General features: G+C 41.9%; 1 protein-coding gene across 1 annotated transcript in view; it reads left to right on the top strand.

Annotated features, from left to right (window-relative positions):
* The window catches only part of LOC119397429 (multiple epidermal growth factor-like domains protein 8), a 144,269-nt gene that overhangs the window by 65,807 nt on the left and 52,032 nt on the right, over positions 1–26,430 (top strand). Inside the window, exons 16-20 of the mRNA XM_037664857.2 lie at positions 573–739; positions 5,862–6,109; positions 9,301–9,588; positions 12,667–12,831; positions 21,663–21,837. Coding sequence (XP_037520785.1) covers positions 573–739; positions 5,862–6,109; positions 9,301–9,588; positions 12,667–12,831; positions 21,663–21,837 — 1,043 coding nt within the window. The remainder of the gene's footprint in view (positions 1–572; positions 740–5,861; positions 6,110–9,300; positions 9,589–12,666; positions 12,832–21,662; positions 21,838–26,430) is intronic.

The following is a 26,430-nucleotide window of genomic DNA, read 5'->3' as shown; positions in this document are numbered from 1 at the left end:
TGGTGTCCGCAATATGCATTCCATCACTTTTAGTTGTACGCTCTTGCCACTTTTGCCTCACTTACCTCACTTACTTGTGGCCACATTTGCTCTCATTGCTGCATCCCAGATCTTGTTATGTAAAAAAACAAGCACGCAATATGATAAGTAGCAAGTGGCTCAGTGCATTTTAATTAAATAGGAAATATGTTGCATGAATAATGCATATGCTATTAAAAGTACACTGTGAATGTATCTGGTGAATTTCCTGAATTATCAATGATCACATTAGCTAAATGTATAATTACTTACCTGTCCATATTTATTTTTGCGAAGATAATTTTGATGCTTCGACATGTTGGAATAAATAAAATTGTCATAAATAAGTGCATTTGCATTTAATTATGCAGTAAATTAACTTTACTTTTTGTACTTGATTTTAATTAGAAAGACTTGATAATGGCACACTCGTAACGTGTATTAAAGTATGTATCATGCCAAGAGAAGGAATTGCCAGTATGATATTTTGATTATGAGAATAGTGTTGCATGTGGATTGAGTTCTTTTCCCCTTTCTTCATTTTGCTCACTTAGGCAACCAGGAGCTACCTTGGAGTTAACACTGCTTCCAAGCCTGAGGGTTCCATGCCCTGAAAATCATATCTATGTGTACTCGGGGGTTCCGCCTTTTGTGCTTTCTGCTGTGCGCGGCAGTGACGAAAGTGTGCTGCTAGGAGCATTTTGTGGTACCAACCTGACAGGTAGGGAATAGCTCATTTGTTGACAGTATTGTTGTCATTCCGGAACCGCATTCCATGAAATCTGTTATTATGTGGCAGAATTTCTATAGTATTCGCATATGTGCTTTGTGAAGGCATCTTTTTTTTCCCCTCATGATGTGTTCAGTCGGTTGTTCTGATCCTCTGGCTTGGAACCGGCATATGCATAGGCAGCCCACCATTGGAGCGCGAGATGCAGCATCCCAACCGAAGACTTCAGTAATCTTGTAGCAGCTGGACCAGTGTGCCATAGTGTGGCCAACATGGAAAGCCACCATGTAAACATTTATTGGCGACATTAACAGATTGCAGCTCCCAACTCTGACATACAAAACAAGCAGCTTGTCTAAATAACAACTAAACATCGTGTATACTTTGTCCACACCATAAGATGAGATAAAGCAAAAGCAGATTTTACCATTTATGGAAAGAGGTGAAAAAGATGAACCACTTACTCAATATTTTATAAAAATTAGTTAGATTGTTCGTAGTGATGAGGAATGCCCAGCACAGCAGCCACATCACCAGCCCTCTGCGAGGCAGCAGCTCATGCTTGCATGGCCTCTTTGTGCTGAAATGCTTCCCATTGCTCTCCAGTCCTTGCTGCTGCTGTTTAGACGCTGCAGATGCTATCTAGCCTTTTGCTCACTTTATAAAAGCAATAATATCAAGCCAAGTGCAATATTTTACTATATTCTAGAACAACTTTTCGTAAGATATTGAAGTAACTCTTGTTTGCTACAAAAACTGCCATTTTAAAAACACAACTAATCTTATCATTCTTGCGTGATATATTGCGAAAACTGTACCACTGTGCAGTGTTTTCTTTTTCCTTCAGAATTTACACCACTGAAATTTCACTTCCACCTAGGGATCAAAATTTAAACTTTACTATCAAAAGGAGTGTGAAACCTGAAAACTTGAGTCCATTGTTGCATTCTGCATAAAATTGCACCTCAGTAAACACCCTACAAATGAGTACATTTGTAGGCTTGTGCGAATATTTTAGCACTTCGAATATTCGAATGAATATTGCAGTATTCGAATTCACTTCGATTCGAATTTAAATTATTGGAAATTTCGATGTATTCTAAATGAACGAATAGGTGTATATTAGTCCGCGTGTAACGCCCTCGCTGTAAAGGTGGTTTCACTGCAACGGAGTGGTGCTATACCGTGAATAGACCTTTCCAGGGAAAATTCGCACTGCCGCGAAGCCCCACTTCAAGGTTAAATGAACATATTACCCTCACATCGATTCATCATTTTTTAAGTTTAAAAGCTTGTTATACCAGCTTATATGCTCTAAGTATAGTAAATTTTAAAAGGTAACATATTTTACAGGTTATCACTTGCATTCTAACGAAAGTGAATCCTGCTACTATTCAAAATTGCTTCCACTTCCTTTGAACCAAAAAGAATTACATATGCATATACCTTGTTTCAATTAAAAAAAAAATATTGCACAGGTTAGTTGGCTTATGACAAATATGCTCATATTTCTTTATAATATGTGATATATACTATTCGAATTCGATTCGAAATTAGTCGACCAAATCACTATTCGCTTCGAATTCACTTTGAACCTAAAATTTACTATTTGCACAAGCCTATACATTTTGCCTTCTCCTATAAAAAATTTTTTTTGTCTTATAAAAAAAAAATCATTTTTACTACCATGAACACCTGTGAAAAAAACACAAACTGAGTAAAATGGCATCAAAAGTTGGGAAGTGTTCGATTTCATTCCAATTGCATTTATGGTTGCTAAAAGTTTCCCTGCGGCATACACGAGGCCTTCTTCAGTTTTGCTCTTTTCTGTGGCGATAGCTTCATACTTACATTCCTCTGTGGCCATTTTTGAACTGTCAAGCGCCGTGGCCCTTGCTTGAGCCAAGTACTGCCTGGAATACATTGTATGTTTGCCACAAGCTTTTCTTAGTTAATTCAACACTCTGAATTTTCTTGGGACCATTGTTGAACTTTGTATGAGCCACTGCTTTGGCAATCTCGACTTTCTTTGAGGATGCAAGCACTGTCTCGTGGCACCTTTTCTACGCAAGTACAGTCAAGCCCGACTATATCGAACCCGTTTATATCAAATTATCCCGTATATCGAACAATTTCTAAACGCGGTAAATTTACATTGAGAATATATAGCAAAAGTTACTGTTACATCGAACGAAAATAGCAACGACAACCGATATATCAAACTCCATGTGCCTCAAAAGTGCCCCAGCAAGTTGTCTTTCCCTCGCGGTGGCGGGGAAAACTGCCGGCGCCACCCTAGAAAAAGTGGTTTAGACCCGGTTGTGCACGGGCGAACACCCCCCTGCAAGAAATGATCCTGGCCCGCTCGCAGCGCTTACAGCCAATCAGAGGCCGTCGTGCTTTCTCCGAGGTACAGAGGCGGTAGAAGTGAGCGCCATTTTTTCTTTCTTTATGCTTGTGTGCCTGCTGCTGCCTGTTTTCCTCGAGTCCTCATTCAGCGTGGTCCGTGCTGGTGGTGGTGCCTGTTGGTGCTCTGTGAACCTTCGTGTCGGCAGGGAGCTTAAGATCGACTTGCTCGGAGCTCTTTCTATGTTGAGTAGATCGTGGTCAGATGTCACGAAGGAGACGATCCAGAACTGCTTTAGGCGTGCCGGCTTCCGCATGCCTGGTGATGACACCCCAAATTCCGATGACAGCACTGAAAACACCGCAGGTGTTTCCGCCGAAGTTTGGAGCGAGCTGGCAGAGTTCACGGGAGCTATCGACGGATCGACATTCGACGAGTTCGTCAGTGCGAATGATGATGTCGCCATCATGGGTGAGCTACAAGATGAGGACTACGTTGCAGACGTCGTGCCGACCACGAGCCAAAGCGACAACAATAAGGAAATTGACGATGGCCCATTGCCTACATCCTCCGAAATGATTAGTGCACTTGCGTTGGTCCGGCGCTATTGCGTGAATGTGGAAGGTTGCAGCCTCAGCTGCTCCGACTCGTTGGACAACATGGAGGCGTGTGTGCTGTCGCAGGTAGCGAAGTCGTTGACACAGAAGAAAATCCAGGACTATTTTGTTCCAAAGTAGGGCACGCAAGTAAGCCACCATATTAATAAAGTACTTTTCTTATTGTTATGTGCCTTTGTGTCAAAATCCTATAGCGGGCCTATATCGAATTATGCCATATATCGAACTAATAAACGTTTTTTGGCGAGTTCGATATACCCGGGTTCGACTGTATCGTGAAGGATTCATTGGAATTTTGAACTTGTTTTGTTCAACAATGTTAAAGGAGGTCAGGCTTGCCAAGGCAGACCTCCTTGGTCCAGGCCATAGTGCAACACAAGTTTTATGGTAAAGTACAGTACCCACGTATTGAAATGCTAAAATTTAGGGTTAAGTAATGCACATACTTTTGTTTCCAGCATCTGCAATTCGTGACATATCGGTGTAATTTTGACCCGAACACTTACATCAGGGCCAAGGTTACCTTTAGCGGCCAGATTTCCAGCGTCATGACACGGTTATCATGACCAGTTTCATAGCAATCATTATACTAAAAAACGATTCGCATTTGAATCAATGGGTACTCTACCTGCAGAATGCACGGTGGCAGTGCAGAGGAACTGAAGGCTTGCTGGCTTCAACTGATACTACTCACTGTCAACTGTAAGGACAACAAGAGTTTTTGCCATGGGGCAGACATTAACCATGCTTGTGAATTTAATTGGTAAGCGAATGTTTATGGCAACATGTACAACCAGTAAAACTACAAACCTGTTGTTTAACTGCAAAAAGTTTTCTAATACATTCCTATCACTATCAGTGTGTTCTGTGAGTTTGTTTTTTCTAGGGGTGTGCGAATATTCGAAATTTCGAATATTTTTCGAATAGTGTTTGCTATTCGATTCGATTCACACTAGAATTTTACTATTCGAACTATTCGAACTTCCCAAAAACAAATATAGTCAACGTCAGATTGAAAGTGACCCCTTCAGACTTTCAATATGCTTCACCTCATCACACCCCGGTATTGCGGCAAAGCTGCCTTTCAAGCTCCGTTACGATCGAACTTTGCCAAGAGACAGTCAACGTCCAATTGAAAATGACCCCTTTCAATTTTTTAATATGCTTCACCTCATCACACCCCAGTATTGCGGAAAAGCTGCCTTTCAAGCTCCGTTACGGTCGAACTTTGCCAAGAGACAGTCAACGTCAGATTGGAAGTGGTCCCTAGATTTTCAATATGCTTCACCTCATCACACCCGGTTTGCGGCAAAGCTGCCTTTCAAGCTCTGCTACGGTCGCAAATGTATGAACTCAAGAAAACACTGGTTCCACCATGGAGATGAAAGATGTGGCAGAGGTGGGGGCTCAATTAATGCTGTTTTGGACCTGAAATTTGAGCAGGCAGTCCGAAAAATCGGAAGCCGAAGCTTTTTAGCATCCAAAATTTCAGATGTTCTTATCTATCGACGTCTACGAGGCAGATTTGGAACTCCGGACTTCAAGGGAGCAGACCCTTGTCCACCACATCAATTGGGCTTCCACAGAAGTTGAAAGAGGAGGAGAGGCTGAGGAAATGGCATCTTTGCCTATCACATGTAAAGTGTTGTCGGCAACACTTTGGTTGCACCAAATCATGTACATAAATACAATTCAGTCCCTACATTGGCTCATTCTTGATAAGACAACTATGAAACGCCACCCCACCAGTACTTCATCAACCTAATGAAAAGAAACACTTTCATGTTGCTATTTCATAAGAATATACTTAGGAATCCTCTCTCACTTTTTTTTGTGCAATTTCGCTTCAAAGTATTCGAAATATATTTTAGAAATATTCGAGAAGTATTCGCAAAATATTCAATTCGATTCGCACTCGCACTTCAATATTCGAATTCGCTTCGCACCCAAAATTTTGCTATTCGCACAGCTCTAGTTTTTTCTCTTCTCTTCAAGCAGGTGGGGCACATATGGTGTTCCTTTAAGGACACAATTGCTAACTTGCTTTTCTTTCTCTCCTGCCGGTGCTTATACTTCTTCACATGATGAATGGTAGATATACAACAACGAGCTTTGTGCCTAGAAACCTGAAAGGCTTTTCTGTGTGCAGCTCCCATCACACTGGTGTCACCAACGGGATGGCTTTCTGTGTACTTTCGGCGTGGACGACTGCCACAAGGGTTCAGTGCTAGTTTCCGTCGCCTGGACTGCCCCAATGCATGCATGTTTAAGCCACAGCGCCACTGCAGCCGCAATGGAGAATGCGTGTGTGGCCGCGGCTATGTCGGCAGTCACTGCCAGGTTGCCAGCTGCCCCAACGAGTGCTCAGCAAGCCAGCACCATGGAATCTGCGAAAAGGTGCTATGATTTGTTTTTATGTGTACTGCTGTGTCTCGCTGGCGTGTGTCGCATGAAATCATAACTAGAACTTGGCCTGCTCCATAAATGTGGCTTGCCACTCTTTAATGCATAGTTCCACTGTTGCCTGTGTTAAATGGAGAGATAAAGAGATTTTATGTTTGTGGTGTTTTGACTTCTCTCAGTGTCCGTGTTTGCACGCCCTGTCTCTTTAACATGAATACTTACCAACTAGCTCAGCTTTCTGTTATTCTAAGTAAAATAGAATAATTACATTTTAGCATGTTGTCTATGTAATTCCTCCGTCATTTACAATGTAAATGTATTTGTGCATAACTGGTGGAAATGTGGCATTACTATGCACTGCAATCAAATCCTGCTTCAACAGAATTGACAGCATGCACAAGAAACAGTGTTGATGTGGAATATTGTCATCGCAAGATTTCATTCATATGCCACCGAAATTACTGCAATACACCTCATTACTTTGACCTTTGTTAATTCATAAATCATAATTGAACTCATCCTCTAGTCTTGGAAAGCATATGCATCGTTTAGTGTCATCAAACTCTCATTAATTTGGACTTACTTGAATGCATCCGGATTAATTTGGATGACCCTCTGAGCATGCCTAGCACAAAACGCTACAAAAGTGGAGCAAAAGCAGAGCTTGCAGCTGACCGCAACAAAGCAGAAAAGTTTGTCATCATAATGAATAGAAATCATGCGGAAATGCTAGAAAAGCAGGAATGCTTCGTGCTTATTTATCGTGCCGTTATAGCCTTTTTTGTTCCTTTTTTTATTGCCGCATATGACACTACATTCAAATCTGCATGCCTTCAGAACTGTGTCATTGCCATCCCTGACTGTATCAGTTTTGATCCACAGTGGTAACAGCAAGCAATAGTTTCATTTTGACTTGGTGCACATTGGCTAGGTACCTTCAGAATCATGTGGTCATCATATAATTATGCCAATAGCAACGAGCAGTAGTTTCATTTAGACTGTGTGCATTGCACGGCCAATGTGGTAGTAATGCGGCATGTGCATCGTGATGGATGGACAGTCATATTGCCACCAGCTTACTGGCAAAAGGTTAATTGGGTTGCTCAGATGACAAGTATTGCATTGTGGTCACACTGAAGGAAGTGATGAGCCCTGGTTCAGCTGCCATTCTGAATTTTGGTGCAGTCCTGAGCAACTGTTCCTTTCCTACGCAGTTGCCTTTGTAAAATATTCATTGAAGCAGGAATACCTACTGAAAAATTATAGATTGTGAATAGAGTTTTTTCGTATTATTTTCTATAGGCATCTGAGGTGGAATCAAGAATTCTTCCTTGCAACAGAAATTTTTTTGTTGGGAAATTCATTGCAGTGGGGTGCAACTGAGTGTGGTAGTAATCGCTAACTGGCATGTACAGGTTTATGTCTGTTTATATGTGTCATTGCAAACATACAAGAAAGTGGGATGTCACAATAAAAGTTGACTAAAATACATATTAGCAGTTTATTTGTTTGTTTTTTTAAAGCAATGTGAAACTATTCTGGCACTTCTGTACAACCACCCAGTAGAGCTCTGGTACTATTATAAAGCAGCATTTTAAAATTTCTTAGGGCCCAGAGCACAGTAGCAGAGCGAATGCTGTAATTGGTTGAGCTTTCTCTAATGAGGGTGTGTGTTTCATCAAGAATCTATTGAGCAGGAACCAGGACTGCTCTTTTAAACATGGTACCCAAACTTCCCGCTGCTGTATGGTACCAATGGTACAGAAATTTTGAGTCCGTATAAGCTTCAAGCTCTCTGTAAATGGGGCGTAATAAACATGGCTACTGTAAGAAAAAAAAGTTGAAACGTGAGAGTAACCAACGCCTCCTGATAGCCATCCAGCAAAGCAACGGCACTAACTGCATGTGCATGACCTTGTCAATATTAAGAGCATTCAGTACTGCCAAGTGTTCAGTGAGTCAGGAGTGAAAATTTAGGCTGAAAAGACTTTTTTCACCAAATAAAAAATAGAATTAGGCTTTTTTAACTCACATCCAAAATAGGCATAGACAGGTGCCATCAGTACGGTGTTGAACTGTTTGTAATCATCTAGAAGTGGTGTGTTGTCATCAAAGATTGAGCTAATTAGAAGCAAGGAATAAAATGCAGTTCTTACCTGCCTATGCAGTTTAAAAAATAAAAAGCAACATGTAATGTGGAAGTGTAGGAGATCTCCGCATGAAACCGGTTAGCAGATGATGAAAGTAAAGCCACCTGAACTGCTAAACTTTTGTGTTAAGAATGATGTCTGATAGAAAAATGCTTTAAAAAACACATATTTTTTAGCACAAAAGTCTACAGAAAATATTTACTGTACAGAGGGCATTGTTATATTTCCCTACATGAGGTTATCCAGATTTTTCTTCTTTTTTTTTCCCTCACAGTAGTTTTTTGCATGATAATAGATGTTCTAGTGTGCATATTTTGTTGTAGTTCGAATTGTATTTTTTGGATATAAATATGTCACATTCGAGGTTGTCTTTTAGTAGTAGTGTTAAAACTGTGAAATACTGTGCAGAATTCCTTTCAGGAAGCACAGAACCAGGCATGCCATTAATTCATCTTTCTTTGTTTTCCTAGTCCCCTGCATGTGGATGGAAATGAAGCTATTATTAAGTATTCATGTGCTTTTGTCAGTAGGGTATGGCATTTATACACAAAATAAAATGGGCATTATCCTGAGATCTGGCCTTATAACTGTTCACTGAAACAATTGCTTGCCCCACAACATTCGCTTTAATATTGCCAAGGTGTATGTAACTATTAAAAATGGGTATATCAAGGCAACATTTAGTGCCTTATAGTGGCAGTAGATTTACTGTTTTAGAATACTGTGCCTTACTTTTTTCACCTTTACCTTTTGAAATGCAGCATTGGTTCTCCTAAATTGAATGTGCCATGCTGTCACTGCACGCATTGCTTTCAGTCTATGCATAGTAACCTCACCATTTATTTCTTCTGAATTATGTTATGCCTCTTTTTTTTTGTTATTCACTTTTGTCACTTTGTACAACTTTGTAGAATTTTTGTTTTCTTCTAACATATATGTTTTTACATTCTGACTCAAGCCATGTGTGTGTATGTGTTTTATGTTCTTGCTTCAGAGCAGTAAACCATGTATTGTATTATAATCTTGTCACTGCAGGGATACCAGCTTTGCAGCTGTGGAGACAAGTATGGGGGCGCTGACTGCGGCCATACTCTGGTGCCAGGGCAAGTGTCATGGAGCCTCCTTTTCGAACTGGAACGACTCACTGGGCAGGTTCAAGGAGGCAGTGGAGGAGGCACCACCGAGCTGCCCCATTCTCGCCTGGGCCACTCACTCCTCTCTCTTGAGCCCAACCAACTGTGGCTCTTTGGTGGCATGGACCCTGCGCGGGGTGACAGTGATGAGCTGTACGTTTACGACCTCGATTTTGATCGTTGGAAAAAGGTGGGTAGCAGTTTCTTTTTCTTTTTCGCCATTTTTTTCTCTCTTTCTCCCTCCTTAATGACTGACACAACTTCACATTCTGCTACAGTGCATGACATGGGGTTTTGCCTGCCAACTTTACTATGTGCACGACATAGTTGTGTACGAGGTATCCCATTCTTGGTTTTGAGGATAGCATACACACAAACACAAAGCTTGTTCACCTGTCCCTCATACTGAGCAAAGACATGCTCAATCCCTGCTCAGAAACTCACAGATGCCTGTGCACAAGTGTCCTAGGATAACAAACCATTAGGGGTGTGCGAATATTCGAAAATTTCGAATAACGAATCGAATTGCATTCTATTCGATTCGGTACTCGAATCGAATAGTACATACTCGAAATACCGAATATTTTTCGAATAATTTTCGAATAATTAGCGCCGGCGGCAGAACCCCAAAACAATGAAACTTTGGAATAGTTAAAGGCCATTTTTCTTCTTTTAATCACTAAATTACCAGTATGCATGCAGCCCAAGCTTTTACGAAACTACCGACGCTATATTGATTACCGGATGAAGGCGTTTTTTTTTTATGAAAGCTCCATACTCGTTCAGTTTTACTATGCTGCCTCTGCATCGCATTAATCACTTCCTGTCTTCATCTTGTAAGAAGTGAAGGTGCACCTGCATTCAGCTTCATGAATAGCAATAGATGGAAGGGTTGTGTTTGCGTAAATTGGTCTTGCAGATACAGCTTTCAACACCGATGTCTAGGTACATGCCTTCAGTGCCGAGGACCATGTTGCGATGGCAGGTTTATGTGTTTCATTACCGCCTTAGCTGTATGCATAGTCTTCGGTTCAAAACTGTTTAGATTTTATGTCTCAGTTTTATTTAAAAGCCGGCGACAAAGTATCTGCAGTCACTGCTTTATTTCAGCCTACAGTTAGAAATACTTCGAAGGTTGTGATCGCTGCTGTATACGAGCTTACCTCAGATTTCATAACTGTGGTATTTTGAGTCTGTTAAAAGTCAGCGCAACGCTCTCTGGTGAAAGTTCGTGAATATTTCTTTCAAAAAGAAAAAAAAAAACGCTGCGGAGTTCTAGGACCGTTTTGAGAATGGTTGTCTTACTATTCGAAAACTATTCGAAAAGTATTCGATTAGTATTCGTATTCGATTCGGTGCGATCACTATTCGATTCGTATTCGATTCGGTTCCAAAATTCACTATTCGCACACCCCTACAAACCATAACTATGCACTTTCTTTTTGTTAAGCTAACTTTGTTAAGCTAATGACCGTAACTCCAGTTGCATTCACAGGGCTGCCATAGGTCATCACTGTGCACTTAAAACACACATTTATTGAACTTGAAAGGCATTGCGAAATTGTTCGATTTACCGATAACTTGAAATATGAAATGCACCTACCTGAAGCTTATTTAAAAACTCTGCATGTCTCAGACAGTCTCATGATATCACATAGAGCGAGAATTTACAGACTTGTTGCTCCAAGGCCACATTGAAGGCATAGAAGTTTTGCTTATTACTCGTTTTTCACCTTCGCCTTCTTGTGTAATGTTCATATCAGACTGGGAGCCTGTTCGCATTCTTAAAATGGTATGGTGGTCCTCTTTCTAATCGTGAACAGCCGCAGCTAGTATGCTTCATTGCATCAGTTAGTTCTCTCCACTTTGTAGTGTTCTGCTCTGCATTACACTGCTGTATTGCAGTAAAACTCATTAAAGCAAGTTCTTTATAGAGATTCTCACAAATGAAATCCTTCCTGTCCAATTTATCCTTATTTTGAAACACGTACCTTGCTCATTTTTCCTCCAGAGCATGCAATTCCCTTTAGATCCAGTGCCTTGTTAGACAGCATCTGTCAAAACAATGATATTTTGTCTGCATGAACATTTCCAATGATGCATATGACCACAGTTTATTTAGGAGAAGCGTACTTGCAAGGACGCAGCGTTCGATATATTGAATGTGGAGGTGAACAGTAGTTCAATATGTGCATGCTACAGTGCCATACTATTGCATGGGATTATTCAAGGAGATGTTACAGTTGTTCTGTATAGCTAATAATGTCATACAGTCGGTTCCAATATATGTGTATCATACAACAATATAGTAAATTTTACAATTCTGTACTTGTGTCTAGCTCATTGGGAAACTGATTTTAATAACATGCAAATAGAGTTGCCAACCGTATTTTAAAAAATCTTGATTTTGTGGGCCAATTCATTTATTCAAACACACATCTTGCACTGCCATACAGTCCATCGAACATTCTGTGTGTGTATTTGCTCATGCCCTGTCAAAATGTTTTTGTGGTTCACCTTACCACTCTACAGAACCATTTTATACTGGCAAGAAAAATTTATTGTGCTATTACAGAAGTATTTCATAGGTAAGCTTTGTGGATATTTATTTTGTCTGTGGCACAGGTCTATCTGCTGCTATAGAGCAGAGTATTATGAATTCGTTAAGCACACAAGGATGCTTAACGGTTTCATAATGTCATAATGTCAACTAGCTCGGACCCAGCCTCTGATTCAGAGCAGAGTACCTGCCCAGAGCATCCCTGTAGAGCAGTCAGCTGATATATTTAATAAACAGTCAGCATCTTGTGTCATCAAACAATTTTCTCTCGCTTTTTTTTTTTAGTTTCAGTTGCAGTATTTTTCAAGTTCTATGCATGACGCATGACTTAATCTGCCAAAGGAAACTGCTTGTCTTCTGTAACCTGCTCAGCAACCATGCCACATGTGCTTTGACACAATTTGCTATTGAGGCACAAGTTTATACATGATGCCTTTATTCTCTGTGCTCTTGCTTGCTGCTTTTTGTGCCCACAGCATTGTTTATGTGGTTGTCTGGAAGAGTTCGAAGGTGTCGGCATTATGAAGAACACTGAGAGCAGCAAAATGTGTTTAGGCACACACTGTAACAGGCAAAGAATGCTCTGACCACACTGGTAATGAAGTTTGGCCAAAATAATGTGAAAAACCTTGTATAAAATACAGGAGGGAGTTGTTCATCAGCCAGAGCATTGAACGAGTTGCTTGAATTTGGTTTCACTCGTTTCAGCTTAATGTGTCACGTGACTTGGGCCAAGCTCCGACAGCTCGTCGTTTCCATGGAGCTGCCATGGTGGCTGGCAGCATGTACATATTCGGTGGGCTGAATGCCACTGGTGTACTGGGTGACTTCTGGAAATTTGCAACAGACTTCTACACATGGACTCGTGTTCCTGTAAGTTACAGTGATAGCACAGCCCTTTTATATTATTCTCATGGTGCATTTGTGTATGGCTGAACTACAGTCTTCCTGCTTAAAACTGCATGATTTTCCTGCTCATTACAATTCCTTTTTAATACCTCAGTGTCATTTGAGAAAACAAGAACTTGCAACTGGGCAAATGAAATTTTGAAATACTATACGCCACACACATGCAGACAGACAGACAGAGAGAAAGTGGGAGGGCACTGCAGTTTTGTGATGGTGACTTTGATGGAGTTGTGTGATGGTGATGGGAGGAGTGATGTTTGCGTGGGCGTATCATATTAAAGACAACATAGATGTATATACATTCACATAGTCTTATATTTCACATTCCTCCAGGTGCGTGCAGTTTTCTTCGTGTGTGTTTTGGTACTTCTTGTTCATGATTTTTTTTGCGCATGTTTGGTCTCAGTGTACTGATTGCCCTTAACACTTTCGTGACCGCGGAAAAATTGGTTGTTTTTGGCTAGTCCAGGAAATATGTTTTTCCTGCCACAGAACATAACTGATGCTAAGTGTACGGTATCAAATGATAGAGGAAGAATTGGTCTTTCCAACAGTATTAATTCCAAACAACGGATTTATTTCGAACATAATAAAAAAATTATCAAACAAAGAAAAATGCATCAAAAATAAAAAAAGATTCATAAAAACATCAATGCTATTCTGCAAAGGGTAAACATTAAAAAAAAATCGAAATATACGTTTTGAATGCAAAGCCCTCGTAGAATAATAGTGGAAATATAAGCTCTGTAAGTACAAAAATTATTTCCATAAATACAAGAATACAGTATAACCTCATTACAACAGACCTTCATAGTGAAGCGGATTTTGGTCTGTTGTAAAAGGAGTATGTAAAATCCAAGTACTGTTACAGCAGACTTTTATGTAAACACTGAATGGGTCTGTTATAACCGGAGAGAATTACGAGTCACAAACATGGTCTTATTTTTAACGGGGGACCAAAAAAAAAAATGCGATTTTTGGAAAATCGCATTTTCAGTTTCTGTAGCCCATTTTCTATCTGATTCCAAAATATCTTCAATGAAAACTACGTAGAAGTGCTATAAAATTTTTTCTTTGCGTCTGCCGACTTTGCGAAAATTGCGGAAATAGCAAAAAAAAAGCGTTTTTCAATATTATAGGTCGGCAACGGCGCAACCGGGCGCCACCAGTTTGGGCTCGTCGTAAAGAGCATTTCTCCATGTTGAAGTTCTCCGTTTCAGCTGGCTCCTCCATTCACTAACAAGCGTACAAAAAGCACATGTTTTGGCTGCTTCTTCCGTGATGCTCACTTCGGGATCGTCGTCTGCTGCTTGTGCAGCGCTGGCTTGTGCGTCGCGAGGTCATGGCTGTCGAAAATTGCGCTACTTAGTGACGCGTTTACACTCGTTTTGTGTTAGGCTACAGCTAGGCATAGCTGATCATTGACAGACCGGAGATCGGCGGCCTTCGTTCTTAAATTGGTACGTCGATATCCGCGGCGTGCTGTTCCCGTCTCGAAAGTATGCTAAGCGATGTTTGAAGTCGAAAGTTAATGACCGTGGTGGAAAAGTCCACTCTAAAGGAGTCCTGACCACCTTGCTGGCCTGACATTTTAGTCAATTATATCCGAATGTCCGTTGTACCAGAATCCGTTGTAAACGAAGCTCAATCAATGGAACAAATACGGAGGTCGGCATAACGCCGCAAATTGGTATGTAATATCCGAACGTCTGTTGTAAACAGATCCGTTGTAACGAGGTTATACTGTATAGGCACTAGTGCCTATCATGCCACCACGCGATGCAGTTTCTCGACGCGGTGAAACAAAGGCTGGCAGCACATGTTTCGGAAAAAAAAAATTTTTTTTTTCTGCTCAACTTTCCTAGCATAGCTTGCAGTTCTGGTATTTTTCAATTTTCCTGTGTATTCGTTGAAATGAACAGTGTAGCCTGTTCCAAATCTGCAAAAATCCATAATTGTACCCTCATTTGACCTCTTCCTCCCTCATATACTGCCGAATACCATACAGACCTTCAGATTTCACCATTTTCTCATCCCCTGAAAGGTTCCGACGGGGTTAAAAAATAGCGTAGAAGAATCATTCATATGTTGCAATAGAGAAGACACGTGGTGAAGCTTCTCGTGGGATGCGACGGTCGTCTTCTTCAGATCAGAGACACTCAAGAAACCTTGAACCTTTTCCGTGGCATCACTGACGGTGGACGAAGGCCTGAAAATATGTGTCGTCGACACCAACACCAATGCAAGCGCAGGACTTCAACGATTACCATGTACATGGAGTGCGACGAACTTGCTCATCTTCTCTTCAGTAACCTCCCTCCGTGGATCCATCTCTCTCACTGTATGTTGGCTTTTCGAAAGTATGCATCCACGCATACTTATCTCTGTGGTTGCATATCTCTCTGACGACTTCTGCAGTGAAAAACAACAGGAAGACGCCGCCACGCGGCACACCGGAGCGTTGGGTCAAAGTCCACTCCGCGCCATCTTCACGGAGAGAACTGCGCTCTTTCTGCAGCCGGCGCCAAATGCTCCCGCCCGAACACCTTGCAGATAAGAGCTGTTATTTTTAGTACGCACTGGATATGTTTACATCGACGCTCGGCAGCGATGAAACGACCCGAGGAGAAGACAAAACTTACCGGCGGATAGCTGCTGATGTTCCGGGGAGGTTTGACGCACTTTTGGCATCCGTACTGAAGCCTGGCGAATCGAAGTCGTCTTCCGTGTCTGTGCTGCTACCATCATCCAGAGATTCCCGCTCAGATTAATCGGAATCCATCGAAATTCGCCGTTTCTGTTTTAAGCACCCGCGAGCGACGTCGACGCGAAGTCTGAAAAAACGTGCGCTCACCTACCTGACTGCGAACAAGCTTTAAAAATCTCCCCGCGGTGGAAAAAAGAAACTCGCAAACAAAACTGATAAAAGACGTTATTTTACCCTTTGTATAGCGTTAGCTGTCCAGAACCGCTCAGAGAGTGCCAGAACTTGAACTTGAAGTCATCGATAACATACTATCGATGGGAATAGGTGCGGTCACGAAAGTGTTAAACAGGCTGCACTACTGTATTTACATGAGGTGTACGGTGCTCACACCCATATCTACACTGATGGTTCAGTTATGACTACAAGCTCAACCGCTGCCGTAATAATTCCAGCAAGGTAATACAGCTCAAAATGTTTCACGCAACCTCAACTGCAGCTGCTGACTGCTGAACTAGTATCCCTCTGTGCTGCTCTTCAGTTTGTTATGAAGCAGACACCTAATTAATGTTCTATTTTCTGTGATAGCAAAGCAGCCCTCCAAAGTCTACCCTCCGCTTTATGTCATGGCTCACATGAGCAGCTCTTCGCGGAAATCAGGCAAGTCTACCATGAAGCAATAGATAAAGGGCACGAAGTAATATTCCAGTGGCTGCCTAGTCACTGTGGCATTCAGGAAATGACCAGGTGGACGCAGCTGCCCGATCCGCTCACGACAGTGTCAGCAGTATTGCCATTCCCCTGTCAAGATCGAACGCGGCAAAAGAACTTCGTGTGCTAGCCCGTTGTGTAACGTTGGACTTGTGGAAGTCAGTGACATGTACAAGTGCGCAGCTGCATACCTTGGACCCTGATCTTGAACTACGCATCCTGTCCAGCCTATCACGACATGACTCTACCGTGCTGGTCCATATATGGCTTGGAGTGGCCTTCTCAAATGCCTATTCATTTACTATCGGAATGGCTAGGAGCCCGTCATGTGAAGTCTGCAGGTGCAGTGAAACAGTCGCGCACCTTCTCTGGGAGTGCACCTGCTTCAACTCCGAAAGAGCGGCCCTCTCAGCCGCATTAGGCCAGCTGGACAATTGCCTTCTCACGGAGAACAAAATCCTAGAGCCCTGGCCTACCCGCTCTTCAACACGAGCCGCTCTGAGGGCGTTGTTGCGGTTTCTTCAAGCAACCGGACTGAATGACAAACTGTGACTATTGGCAGAAAATGTTGCTGTGTAGTACTTGGACTACAGTCATTATATATTTTTTTGTCATGTGCTGTCGTCACACTCTTCTTCTTTTTCATTCATTTGCACCCCCTTTCCCCTTCCCACGTACAGGGTAGCAAATCGGAGGCTTCCTCTGGTTAACCTCCCTATCTTTCCTTTCTCTCTTTCTCTCTGGCACGAGGGGCTAAAGTATGACACATAATTATGCATCATTATTGTGCTATACCTGTCATCTGTGTCAAGTATGCACACATTGGGCTCAGTGCTCATTATACTCAGTGCTGGTCCAACTGTGCCATTTGCGCCATTTTGCTACAATCCCATCTCCATGCTCCTTGCTGCGCCCATTCGAGTGCAGCTTGCACCATGTGCGCCAAAGTTCAACATTCCACCTCCTTACACGGCAGTGGAGCATTTCTGGCCCAAAATATTCTTGATCTGGTGCCAAACACACTAGTAGCTTTTCCATATTGCCACCAATGCCCTCACCTCACTCTATTCCAGCGGTGCTGGTCACCCTCCTCCTCACCACTATAGGAAAAAGGAAAGAAAAGTCACTGACAGTTCGTTCTTTCACCTGACCAGTCAGTCAGCTCGCCTCTTCTAGGCACACCCTATTCTTCCCTAACTGTGCTCCCTGTTATTCACAGGGAGCCATACTACAGTCAAACGTCGATACTAGGCTTGTGCGAATATTCGAGCTCTTCGAATATGCGAACGAATTTAAATTCTAGGAAATTTCGAAGTATTCGAAATGAACGGATAGACATATCTAAACCGCATGTAACCCCCTGTAAAGGTGGTTTCACTGCAGTGAAGGTGTGCTGCACCGTGAATACACCTTTCCAGGAGAAATCCGCGCTGCCGCGAAGCCCCGCTTCAAGGTTAAATGAACATACAGTAAAACCTCGTTAATTCAAAGTCACTGGGACTGTGAAAAATCTAATTAAGCGGGTTTTCGAATTAACCAAACATACAAAAAGCGGGATGCAAGGAACTTTGAATTACTGGAAGTAGTAAGAGGTGGTCGTTTGCTGTGCCTGCTAGTTTGCAGCTACAAGGGTTATGTTTTCCAGCAATACCTGGCTCCAATTTTGCCGTTATACCGGGGAAACGGCGGGCCTCGCTGATGCCAGCGTAAGAAAAAAAACAGAGGAAGAAAAATGGTCTCGTGGTCAACTGAAATGCGCGCCTGCGGAAAAGACGGGCTTCGCTGCAATACAGTGGTGACACGCGGGCAGCATGTCACCTGTTCCTTGCAGCGTCAGCGCGTCATGATGCGACCATTCGCCCATTCTTTCTGGTAAAATAAAGAATCTAATAATGACCAGTGTGAAGGAATTCGCGATGTTTTCTGGCTGGAAAAGATGATCATTGAAGTTTTCCAACTGAGTTTTCGAAGTAGGCGTTGCAGGCAAATACTCCGCCAGCAGGGCAAGTGCGCAAATTGCCAGAACAACCGCCATTCAGAGGTTCGCATACATCGCGAATTCCGTCAGACCGTCCTTTATTAATTTCTCTATTTTCCCAGAAAGAATGGGTAAATCATGACGCGCTGAGGTTGAGAGAAGCATGCGTCATGCTGCCCACGTGTCACCGCTGTGTTGCGGTGAAGCACGTGTTCTTTTCCACAGCCACACATTTCAGCTGACCATGAGACCACCTTTTGTTTAGTTTTTTTCTTACACTGGCAGCAGCGTGGCTGGGATGCTTTACTTGTCACTCATTAGTGTTGCTACATTGCATTGCCTTGTGGCTCCTAAGGGCCATCATTTCTGCGGATTTGAAGCTAAATCGGGATCGGGAATTGGCACATGGCGCTTGAATTAACGTTTTCGAATTAACGTGGCTGGTACTGACCGCCGCTTCAAATTATCCACTTATATTTACATTGCAAAATACGGGGCCGCAGAAATCCTTCTAATTATGCGGGATTTCGATATAACCGAGTTCGAATTATTGAGGTGTTACTGTATTACCCTCACATCGATTAATCATTTTTCAAGTTTAAAAGCTTGTTATACCGGCTTATATGCTCTAAGTAAAGTAAATTTTAAAATGTAACATATTTTAGAGGTTATCACTTGAATTCTACTGAAAGCAAAATCCTGCTACTACTCAAAGTTGCTTCCACTTCCCTTTGAACCAAAAAGAATGACATATGCATATGCCTTGTTTCAACTTTAAAAATATTGCGCTTTTTAGTTGGGCCCTGACAAATATGCTCATTTTCCTTTATAATATGTGATATAAACTATTCGAAATCGCTTCGGACCTAAAATTTACTATTCGCACAAGCCTAGTCGATACAGTTGAACCCCGCAATAACGAAATTGGCAGGGAAATGGGAAAATTTCATTATTGCGAGAATTTCGTTATCGCGGAATAACACAATTCAAGTAAGGAAATGACCAAAAAAAACGAAAGTTTATTGCCAAAGGTTTGTTAGCTTAGCTTGTCAGCCTTTGCCATGCAGCGAACGCTTACATCTTTGTTCGCCTCCACAGCAAGTGGTCCATCGCGACATTATCATCGTGCATTGCTAAGAACGTCCGAATCGTTATGAACGCGTCCAACACATCTCGTGGGTTGGGAGGCTTCTCCATGTGGCTTTCGCCCTGGTCCTCAGTGTCGTCGGTTGAGTGCATGCTGTTCAAGATGGCCTCGTCGCTCAACTCTTAATGCACTATCACATCTTCAGGCGCAAATACAGTCGTTGACACTAACGCCATCAGGAACCTCGCTGTCGAGAGAAGAAAGCGTTGTCCATGCGTCAGTAAGTGACTCGGGCACTGCGTTGGTGGCAGTGGCTTTGGCTTCTTCGAACCACACGAACTGCGCACAGTACACGATGCATCGCTGTAGGTACACAAAGCACAGTCATGTGCTGGTAACAAGCCGATGGCAATGCGACAGCACATAAAGAAAAGTATAAATTAAACAACATGGCAGTCATGACGACATCCGGCAGCTTGCCGATCTTGTAAACAAAGATGGTGGTGCCCATGCAAGCATAATGTGGTTAGTTTTTTGTGCAATTTAAGTGTACAGCAGAGGCATTTGAGCGCATTTTGCTCTCCGCTGACCTTGCGCAAGTATATTACTTGTGGGAAACGTTGCGTCGTTTTTGTTATTACAGGATTGCAGTTCAGCGACGTTTTGTTGTTGAGAAATATGAAATGCATTGAATCCAATAGGCATTCGCCAGGGACAAGAAAATATTTCGTAGTCACGGGAATTTCGTTGTTGATGGATTTCGTTATTGCGGGGTTTGACTGTATAACGAATACGGATAAAACGAATTTTCGGTTATAATGAAGTAACTGAAGAATACATTTTCCGTCAATACAGTGTTGCAAATTTCATTTATAATGAATTTTTGGATATAACGAAACCGTTTTTGTGTCAAATGCGACTTTGTTTTAATGAGGGTTGACTCTATATGACGCCATGTTAAGGTGCCATTCCTAGAACAACAGTGACTCCATGCAGAAAAAAAACGTGACTCTTTTTTCTCTCTCCGCTTCACGGTTTGTTCAGTCATCTGTCTCTGTTCGTCATCTGTCTATCTCAAATATATGCCTCACAGCTCTAGGGAAATGTATTGCAATTAAGCGTTCTTATAGCGTCTGCTCGAAGTCATGATAAATGCTCGGCGTTGAATGCTAGTGCATACAGTTGCTCCTGCGCTAGAAGTATGCATTTTCCGATTATTTGTGCAGCTTATAGTCAGACATTGAGTTTGAATGCACTGTCTACGCAGGCAATTGTAAATAAAATGTTCTCGCTTGCAACAAGCTTTTCTGGTTTGCTGGTTTTTCTGGTTAGGGTGGTTTTTTTCTGTTTATAATGACATTATGACACCTGTCATGTGCCGAAACCGCACGTGCCGTGCCCGCTTTGTCACTAATGCTTCACCACAGCACAAATCTTGTACAGTGCAGTGAAGCCAGCATGTGACATTCTTTCGTGCTAAGAGCTTGATTTATGGCTGCTCTCCAACTGTTGGCCTTGTCTCCTAGTTTATATTGCAGCAGAATTTCCTGTCTGCACACAAAGAATATTCACCAAGAAGTTGACATGCACTGCTCCAAACCTGCTATAAAACACTTTTTGCTCCAAATCTGCTCCAAAGCAGCCTTTTTTCAGCTACAAAAATTTCACCAAATCCTAAACTGATTGGACCACCACTGAAAACTGCACATTCTACCCCTGCATTGGGAAAGCGGTCAGTACTGCGCCATGGGTATTCCAATATTGCACTTATGAGAAGCCTGCTTTACCTCCACCAGAGGTCTGTCTTGTATTTCACTACAGTCAAATCCTGATGCAAGGAAATTGATGAGATGTTCAAGAAATAATTGTTGTCTTCTGGTTTCATTGCAGTGAAATTTAATCTACAGACCACATAAATAAAGCAAATTCCACAATTCTGACACATCCACTGATTCACTGCCATTTCTAACGATTGCCCACAATTCAGTTTACATTAGTCTTTATGTATTTTAATTGAGCTTGCAGGACATTGGCAAAAATGAGGCATTGTTACGGCAGCAGCTTCTTTTTTCATCACATTTTATCAGCAAATATTTTTTGTAACATACCAGCTTGGTAATTACAAAAAAGTTATGTAGAGTAGAACATCACTATTGAATGTTCATTTAATTCACTCCTTGCTCAAGGCCCTACCCACTGCATTCCATGTGCTGTGTTTCTTGGCTGTTTATTATTGATCATTCCCAGATAAATGTAGAATACTGTTTTATGTTTAGTGGCATAATTGTAACAGCAGATAATGACATTTCTACCAGACAACTCCAGATGTGCCAGCCTTAGCTGGCCTGACACTGACCAATGTGGACAACCAGCAGCTGGTGCTCATTGGAGGGTTTTCTCCTGAGTATGGGTTTCAGGACAAGACACTTGCCTACAGCATTGATGCCATGGACTGGCGAGTCCTCAATACTACAGGCACTGTCCCCATTGGTGAGTAACATGTTTTTACCTAATCCATATGAATGAAGTAAACATTATTTGGCGAACTTTGTTATCCCTTGCCATTGCCTACCTCTACAGCTGCTCTTGAATTTTTTGTTGCATTCTTGTAAGATCACCATGATCCCGTCCTTTCTTTTTTTTCTTTTTTTCAATTTAGCAAGTACAGTTGCATTCGTTGCATTCAACACAAATACTTTCATTATATCCAATATATGTTACAAGCATATACACATTTGCTACACGCTAATAAGTATCAGTCGGATACATTTTATGTTAGGCCATTATATCCTGTAGTTTCTTATATACACTTTCATTATATTGGAGTTAAATTGTATTTACGTTTCGAACCTAGCCTATGTGGTTCAAAGAATGTCCTTGATCTTTGCAAAAGTGTAGACCTATGTCGGGCCATTACAGTGAAATAATGGTAAATGTAAATCGCTAAGTGAAATTGCTGCTTATATAGAACAGCCAGTTTTATATTGGTTGGTATGTTTTTTATTTCAACAATGCAAAAAAGCTTTTGTTAATTAGATCCAGCATTTTCATACTTCTGTGTAAATGAAACCACAGATGTACGACACTTCAGGAGAATTGGCAGCGCAAGCACTAAATCCTTTTAAATATGAATTTTTTAAGGAAAAAGGATAAGAAATTTTTTTAATACTTGTCTTCTATGAAGAAAGCCATCGTTAAGAAGCTGTGGCAAGAACTGTATTTAATGCATAGGAAGTACATAGTTGTACAACTGCTATAGAATAAATTTTGTGAATCTTGCGCCAGAGTACCTCAGCGTTTTTTAACCTGTTTTTATAAGAACTAGCTGCTGCAGTTGCTTCTTGATGCTTGAAAGGGTCCCTGAACTGCTTTTTTGCAATTATGTAAGCGATTAAGCTACAAGTAGAGTAAATCATTGCCACCACAATTTATGCCAGTCATCTTGTGTAAGGTAAGCTGTGGGTGATTAAAGGGTTACCCTCCTTCCATACCATGCTTTTTCTCCTCAACATCTTCACCAATTGGTCAGGGCTAAGCTTCACCTTTCATGGCTGACCACCATCGCGTGTAATATCACTGAGGCCATGCTTTTTGTTTGTCTTGTTCACCACAAACCTGGCCGCCCTAGGCCATTTGCATTTTCTACTCCAGTAAGCAGGTAATCCATGACTGCTGAGAAGTTTGCAGACAAACCAAACCTCTCTGGCAGTGATCACCAGCAAGTGTAAATACTATAGCTGTGCGAATAGCAAAATTTTGGGTGCGAAGCGAATACGAATATTGAAGTGTGAGTGCGAATCGAATCGAATATTTTTCGAATATTTCTCGAATATCTCTAGAATATTTTTCGAATACTTCGAAGCGAAATTGCAGAAAAAAAAGTTAGAGAGGATTTCTAAGCATATTCTTATGAGATAGCAACATGAAAGTGTTTCTTTTCGCTAGGTTGATGAAACACTGATGGGGTGGTGTATTGCATAATGGGTAGGCAAATGTATTGAGTTAATACACTTGCGACCGTAGCAGAGCTTGAAAAACAGCTTTGCCGCAATGCCGGGGTGTGATGAGGTGAAGCATATTGAAAATTTGAAGGGGTCACTTCCAATCGGACGTTGACTGTCTTGGCAAAGTTCGACTGTAACGGAGCTGGAAAGGCAGCTTTGCCGCAATACCGGGGTGTGATGGGGTGAAGCACATTGAAAATCTAGGGACCACGTTCTATCGGACGTTGTCTCTTGGCAATGTTCGGCCGTAACGGAGCTTGAAAGGCAGCTTTGCCGCGATACGACAGTGTAATGAGGTGAAGCATATTGAAAATCTGAAGGGGTCACTTTCAATCGGGCGTTGACTGTATTTGTTTTTGGGAAGTTCGAATAGTTCGAATAGTAAAATTCCAGTGCGAATCGAATCGAATAGCAAACACTATTCGAAAAATATTCGAAATTTCGAATATTCGCACACCTATAGTAAATACAGGAATTGCGGTGACAGTCTTCCAGCACAAAGTGATGGCCGCAAACGCACAGATCCTGGCATCGATCAGACACTGAGAGTGCGATGCTCACTGTACCAATGCACTGCAGCCACTCCACTTGCCAGTTGCCATGCGCACGATGTCACAGTTCACATGTCTCCAATCACTATGTTTACAGCCCACAATGCAGCAAAGGCAATTCATTGTGATTAAGAAAAGAAATATTAAAGTCAAAACTGATCGCACAGCTCACTGGGGCAGCCAATCAGATTGGTCAATTTAGTGATGTCGCTCACCCTTGCAACTTCCCAATGGTAGGAGCAGCTATAAATAAACTCAGTGTGGTGCCGCCGAGATCCATAGTGATGCACATATTTAAAACCTTATAATAAATTACACACTTTACACAGAATGCTTAGATCAGCCCATCATTGATCTGAAGGACTTATGCTATTGGCTGAATGAGTTTGTACACAGTCATGTCAGAATTATTTCGGGGTCCCCTTAACATTCAAATTACTGTTAAAGGGGTCATGAACCACCACTCAGGCTTGGTGAGAAAACACATCCTGCGGATAGCAGACACTGCTATGAACAGCTCAGCCAAATCTTGCAGTCGCGTGCAGCAAGGACAGTTTAGAAGCCATTTTCTCAGGCACCGTCTTTTCATACAGAGGCCTGTGCTCAATCTCTTCAAGGCTGTTTGACGTCGAACAAAAGATAGCATGCTATTGGCCAATAGCCGACATAAATCAAGAGCAGCGTTTGGATAAGATGCGCTTCTTGCCACGTGGTGCCGCCACGTGCCCACGCAGTGCTCCATAGTCTGCTAACATGACACAGTGAGCCACACATGGACAGGAATTGTAACTGGAGAGATTGATCATGTTTCATCATGCACGCTCAAGGTCATGGCCTGTGCTGGCGTAACTTCTTTCCCCTGTGCCACCCCTCCCTGTGTAGCTTTGGGTGCGCTCGTTGAGACGAGAGAAGAGAGAAAGCATTTCAAGCGCTCGACAAATCCCTGTAACTCCACTCATTCTTGACAGATTAGAGAAATTCTTGCGGCACTCGATTCGTGAGGCAATGAACTGCAGTACTGAGGTCATTCAATGATTACTTAGAAAAGTGGTTCACGATCCCTTTAAGATAGTGCACAGCTTAAAAGAATCACTTCTTTATCAGTGAATGAAAAATCTGTGAAATAGAAGTTGTATCTTTGGTCTCTTGGGGTTCTGTTAAAATAGATTGTACTGAAGCTTGCGCCCATAATCTAACACAAAGAGATCACTTCTTACAGTGCTGTTCAACATCCCAGCAATGGGACTTAAATTCATTTGTGCCTTTCCATGTCCCCATTTTTTAATGGAGACTTTGCATCACTGTAGAACTTCGTTATTATTTGCAAACTTAAAGGCTACCTTGTCTAAGCGCTTTACCTTTGTGTTCACAAATAGGCCTTGTCTCAAAGCTCTGCCTTATCCCCATTGATGAAGTACAACTTCAACTATTCAACTAAAGAAATCTCTTCTCTTGACTAGTCCTTATCAGTGATTTTTACAGTGAGGAATTACATAAGCAGTATGCTTTGACAGAATTACATTCGGCTAGGTGCTAAAAGTGCATTAATGTAAAACTTTCACTTGTGAGTCATCCTAGAGGTACATTTACAGCGCAAACGTAAAGACGCACCACAAAGAAAGAAATGACACACTCAGCGCTTGCGTGTGTCGTTTCTTTCTTTGTGGTACGTCTTTACGTTTGCGCTGTAAATGTACCTCTAGGATTATGAACCAACTAGGCCCAAAAGAAGTTTTGTGAGTCATCATTGGATTTTATTGAAATGCAATGGCAATTGTAGCCAAGTAGGGGGACTTGAGGGGGGGAAAGCAAGTCGAAGGAAGCGCGCCATGTTCTTGCACTTACGATTGATCAGTTTTTGTGATGCCCATGTTCTTCATGCACGAATAATCGTTGCGTTTGGAGCAGGGTGTGTCCAGATAAGATCGAACACGAGGTCCCGGTCACCATTCCCGATTGTGATGAAATTTACTGCAGGCCTAGGCATTACACCCAGAACAATGGTTTCGCAGTTAGTTTTGCGAAAAAAAATTTTGTTCGCCTGAAAAAAAATATACAAATTTTGGCCGCAAAAAACGCTTTTCCGCCAATTTCGCTATTTCTGAATTTTGAGCGCACCTAGGGAAAAAACGGTGCACTTCTTCGTCACAATATTTATTCCCCTTAACCCCTTAAGTGCTTTATTTTTTTTAAAATTTCCCAACCAAAAGTGACTATTTTTTTATTGCTGATTTCGAATCTGATTGTACTAAAAAGCAGCTTGTCGATGTTGAAAAAAATATTTGTACCACATACTTAGTGAAATCAAAACACGGACTAACGCAAGAGGGCCTGTTGCAGCTCCTGCACCAAAATCGAGTCTCCTTTCTAAATTTTTTCCCGTTTTCTCCTCGCTTCCGAGAGCAAACGACGCACATTTGAAGAAACTGCTGAATATATTCCATAAGGTCATCTGGCAATGACAAGTTGAAAGCCTTGCCTGGAATGGCCAAGAATGGAAAGCGAGGAGGCTTCACAGGAGGACTGTC

The sequence above is a fragment of the Rhipicephalus sanguineus genome, chromosome 1 (assembly GCF_013339695.2).
Source record: "Rhipicephalus sanguineus isolate Rsan-2018 chromosome 1, BIME_Rsan_1.4, whole genome shotgun sequence".
NCBI lineage: Eukaryota > Metazoa > Arthropoda > Arachnida > Ixodida > Ixodidae > Rhipicephalus > Rhipicephalus sanguineus.
Note: the sequence above shows the minus strand (reverse complement) of the source record. Positions and strands in the feature narration are given on the sequence as shown.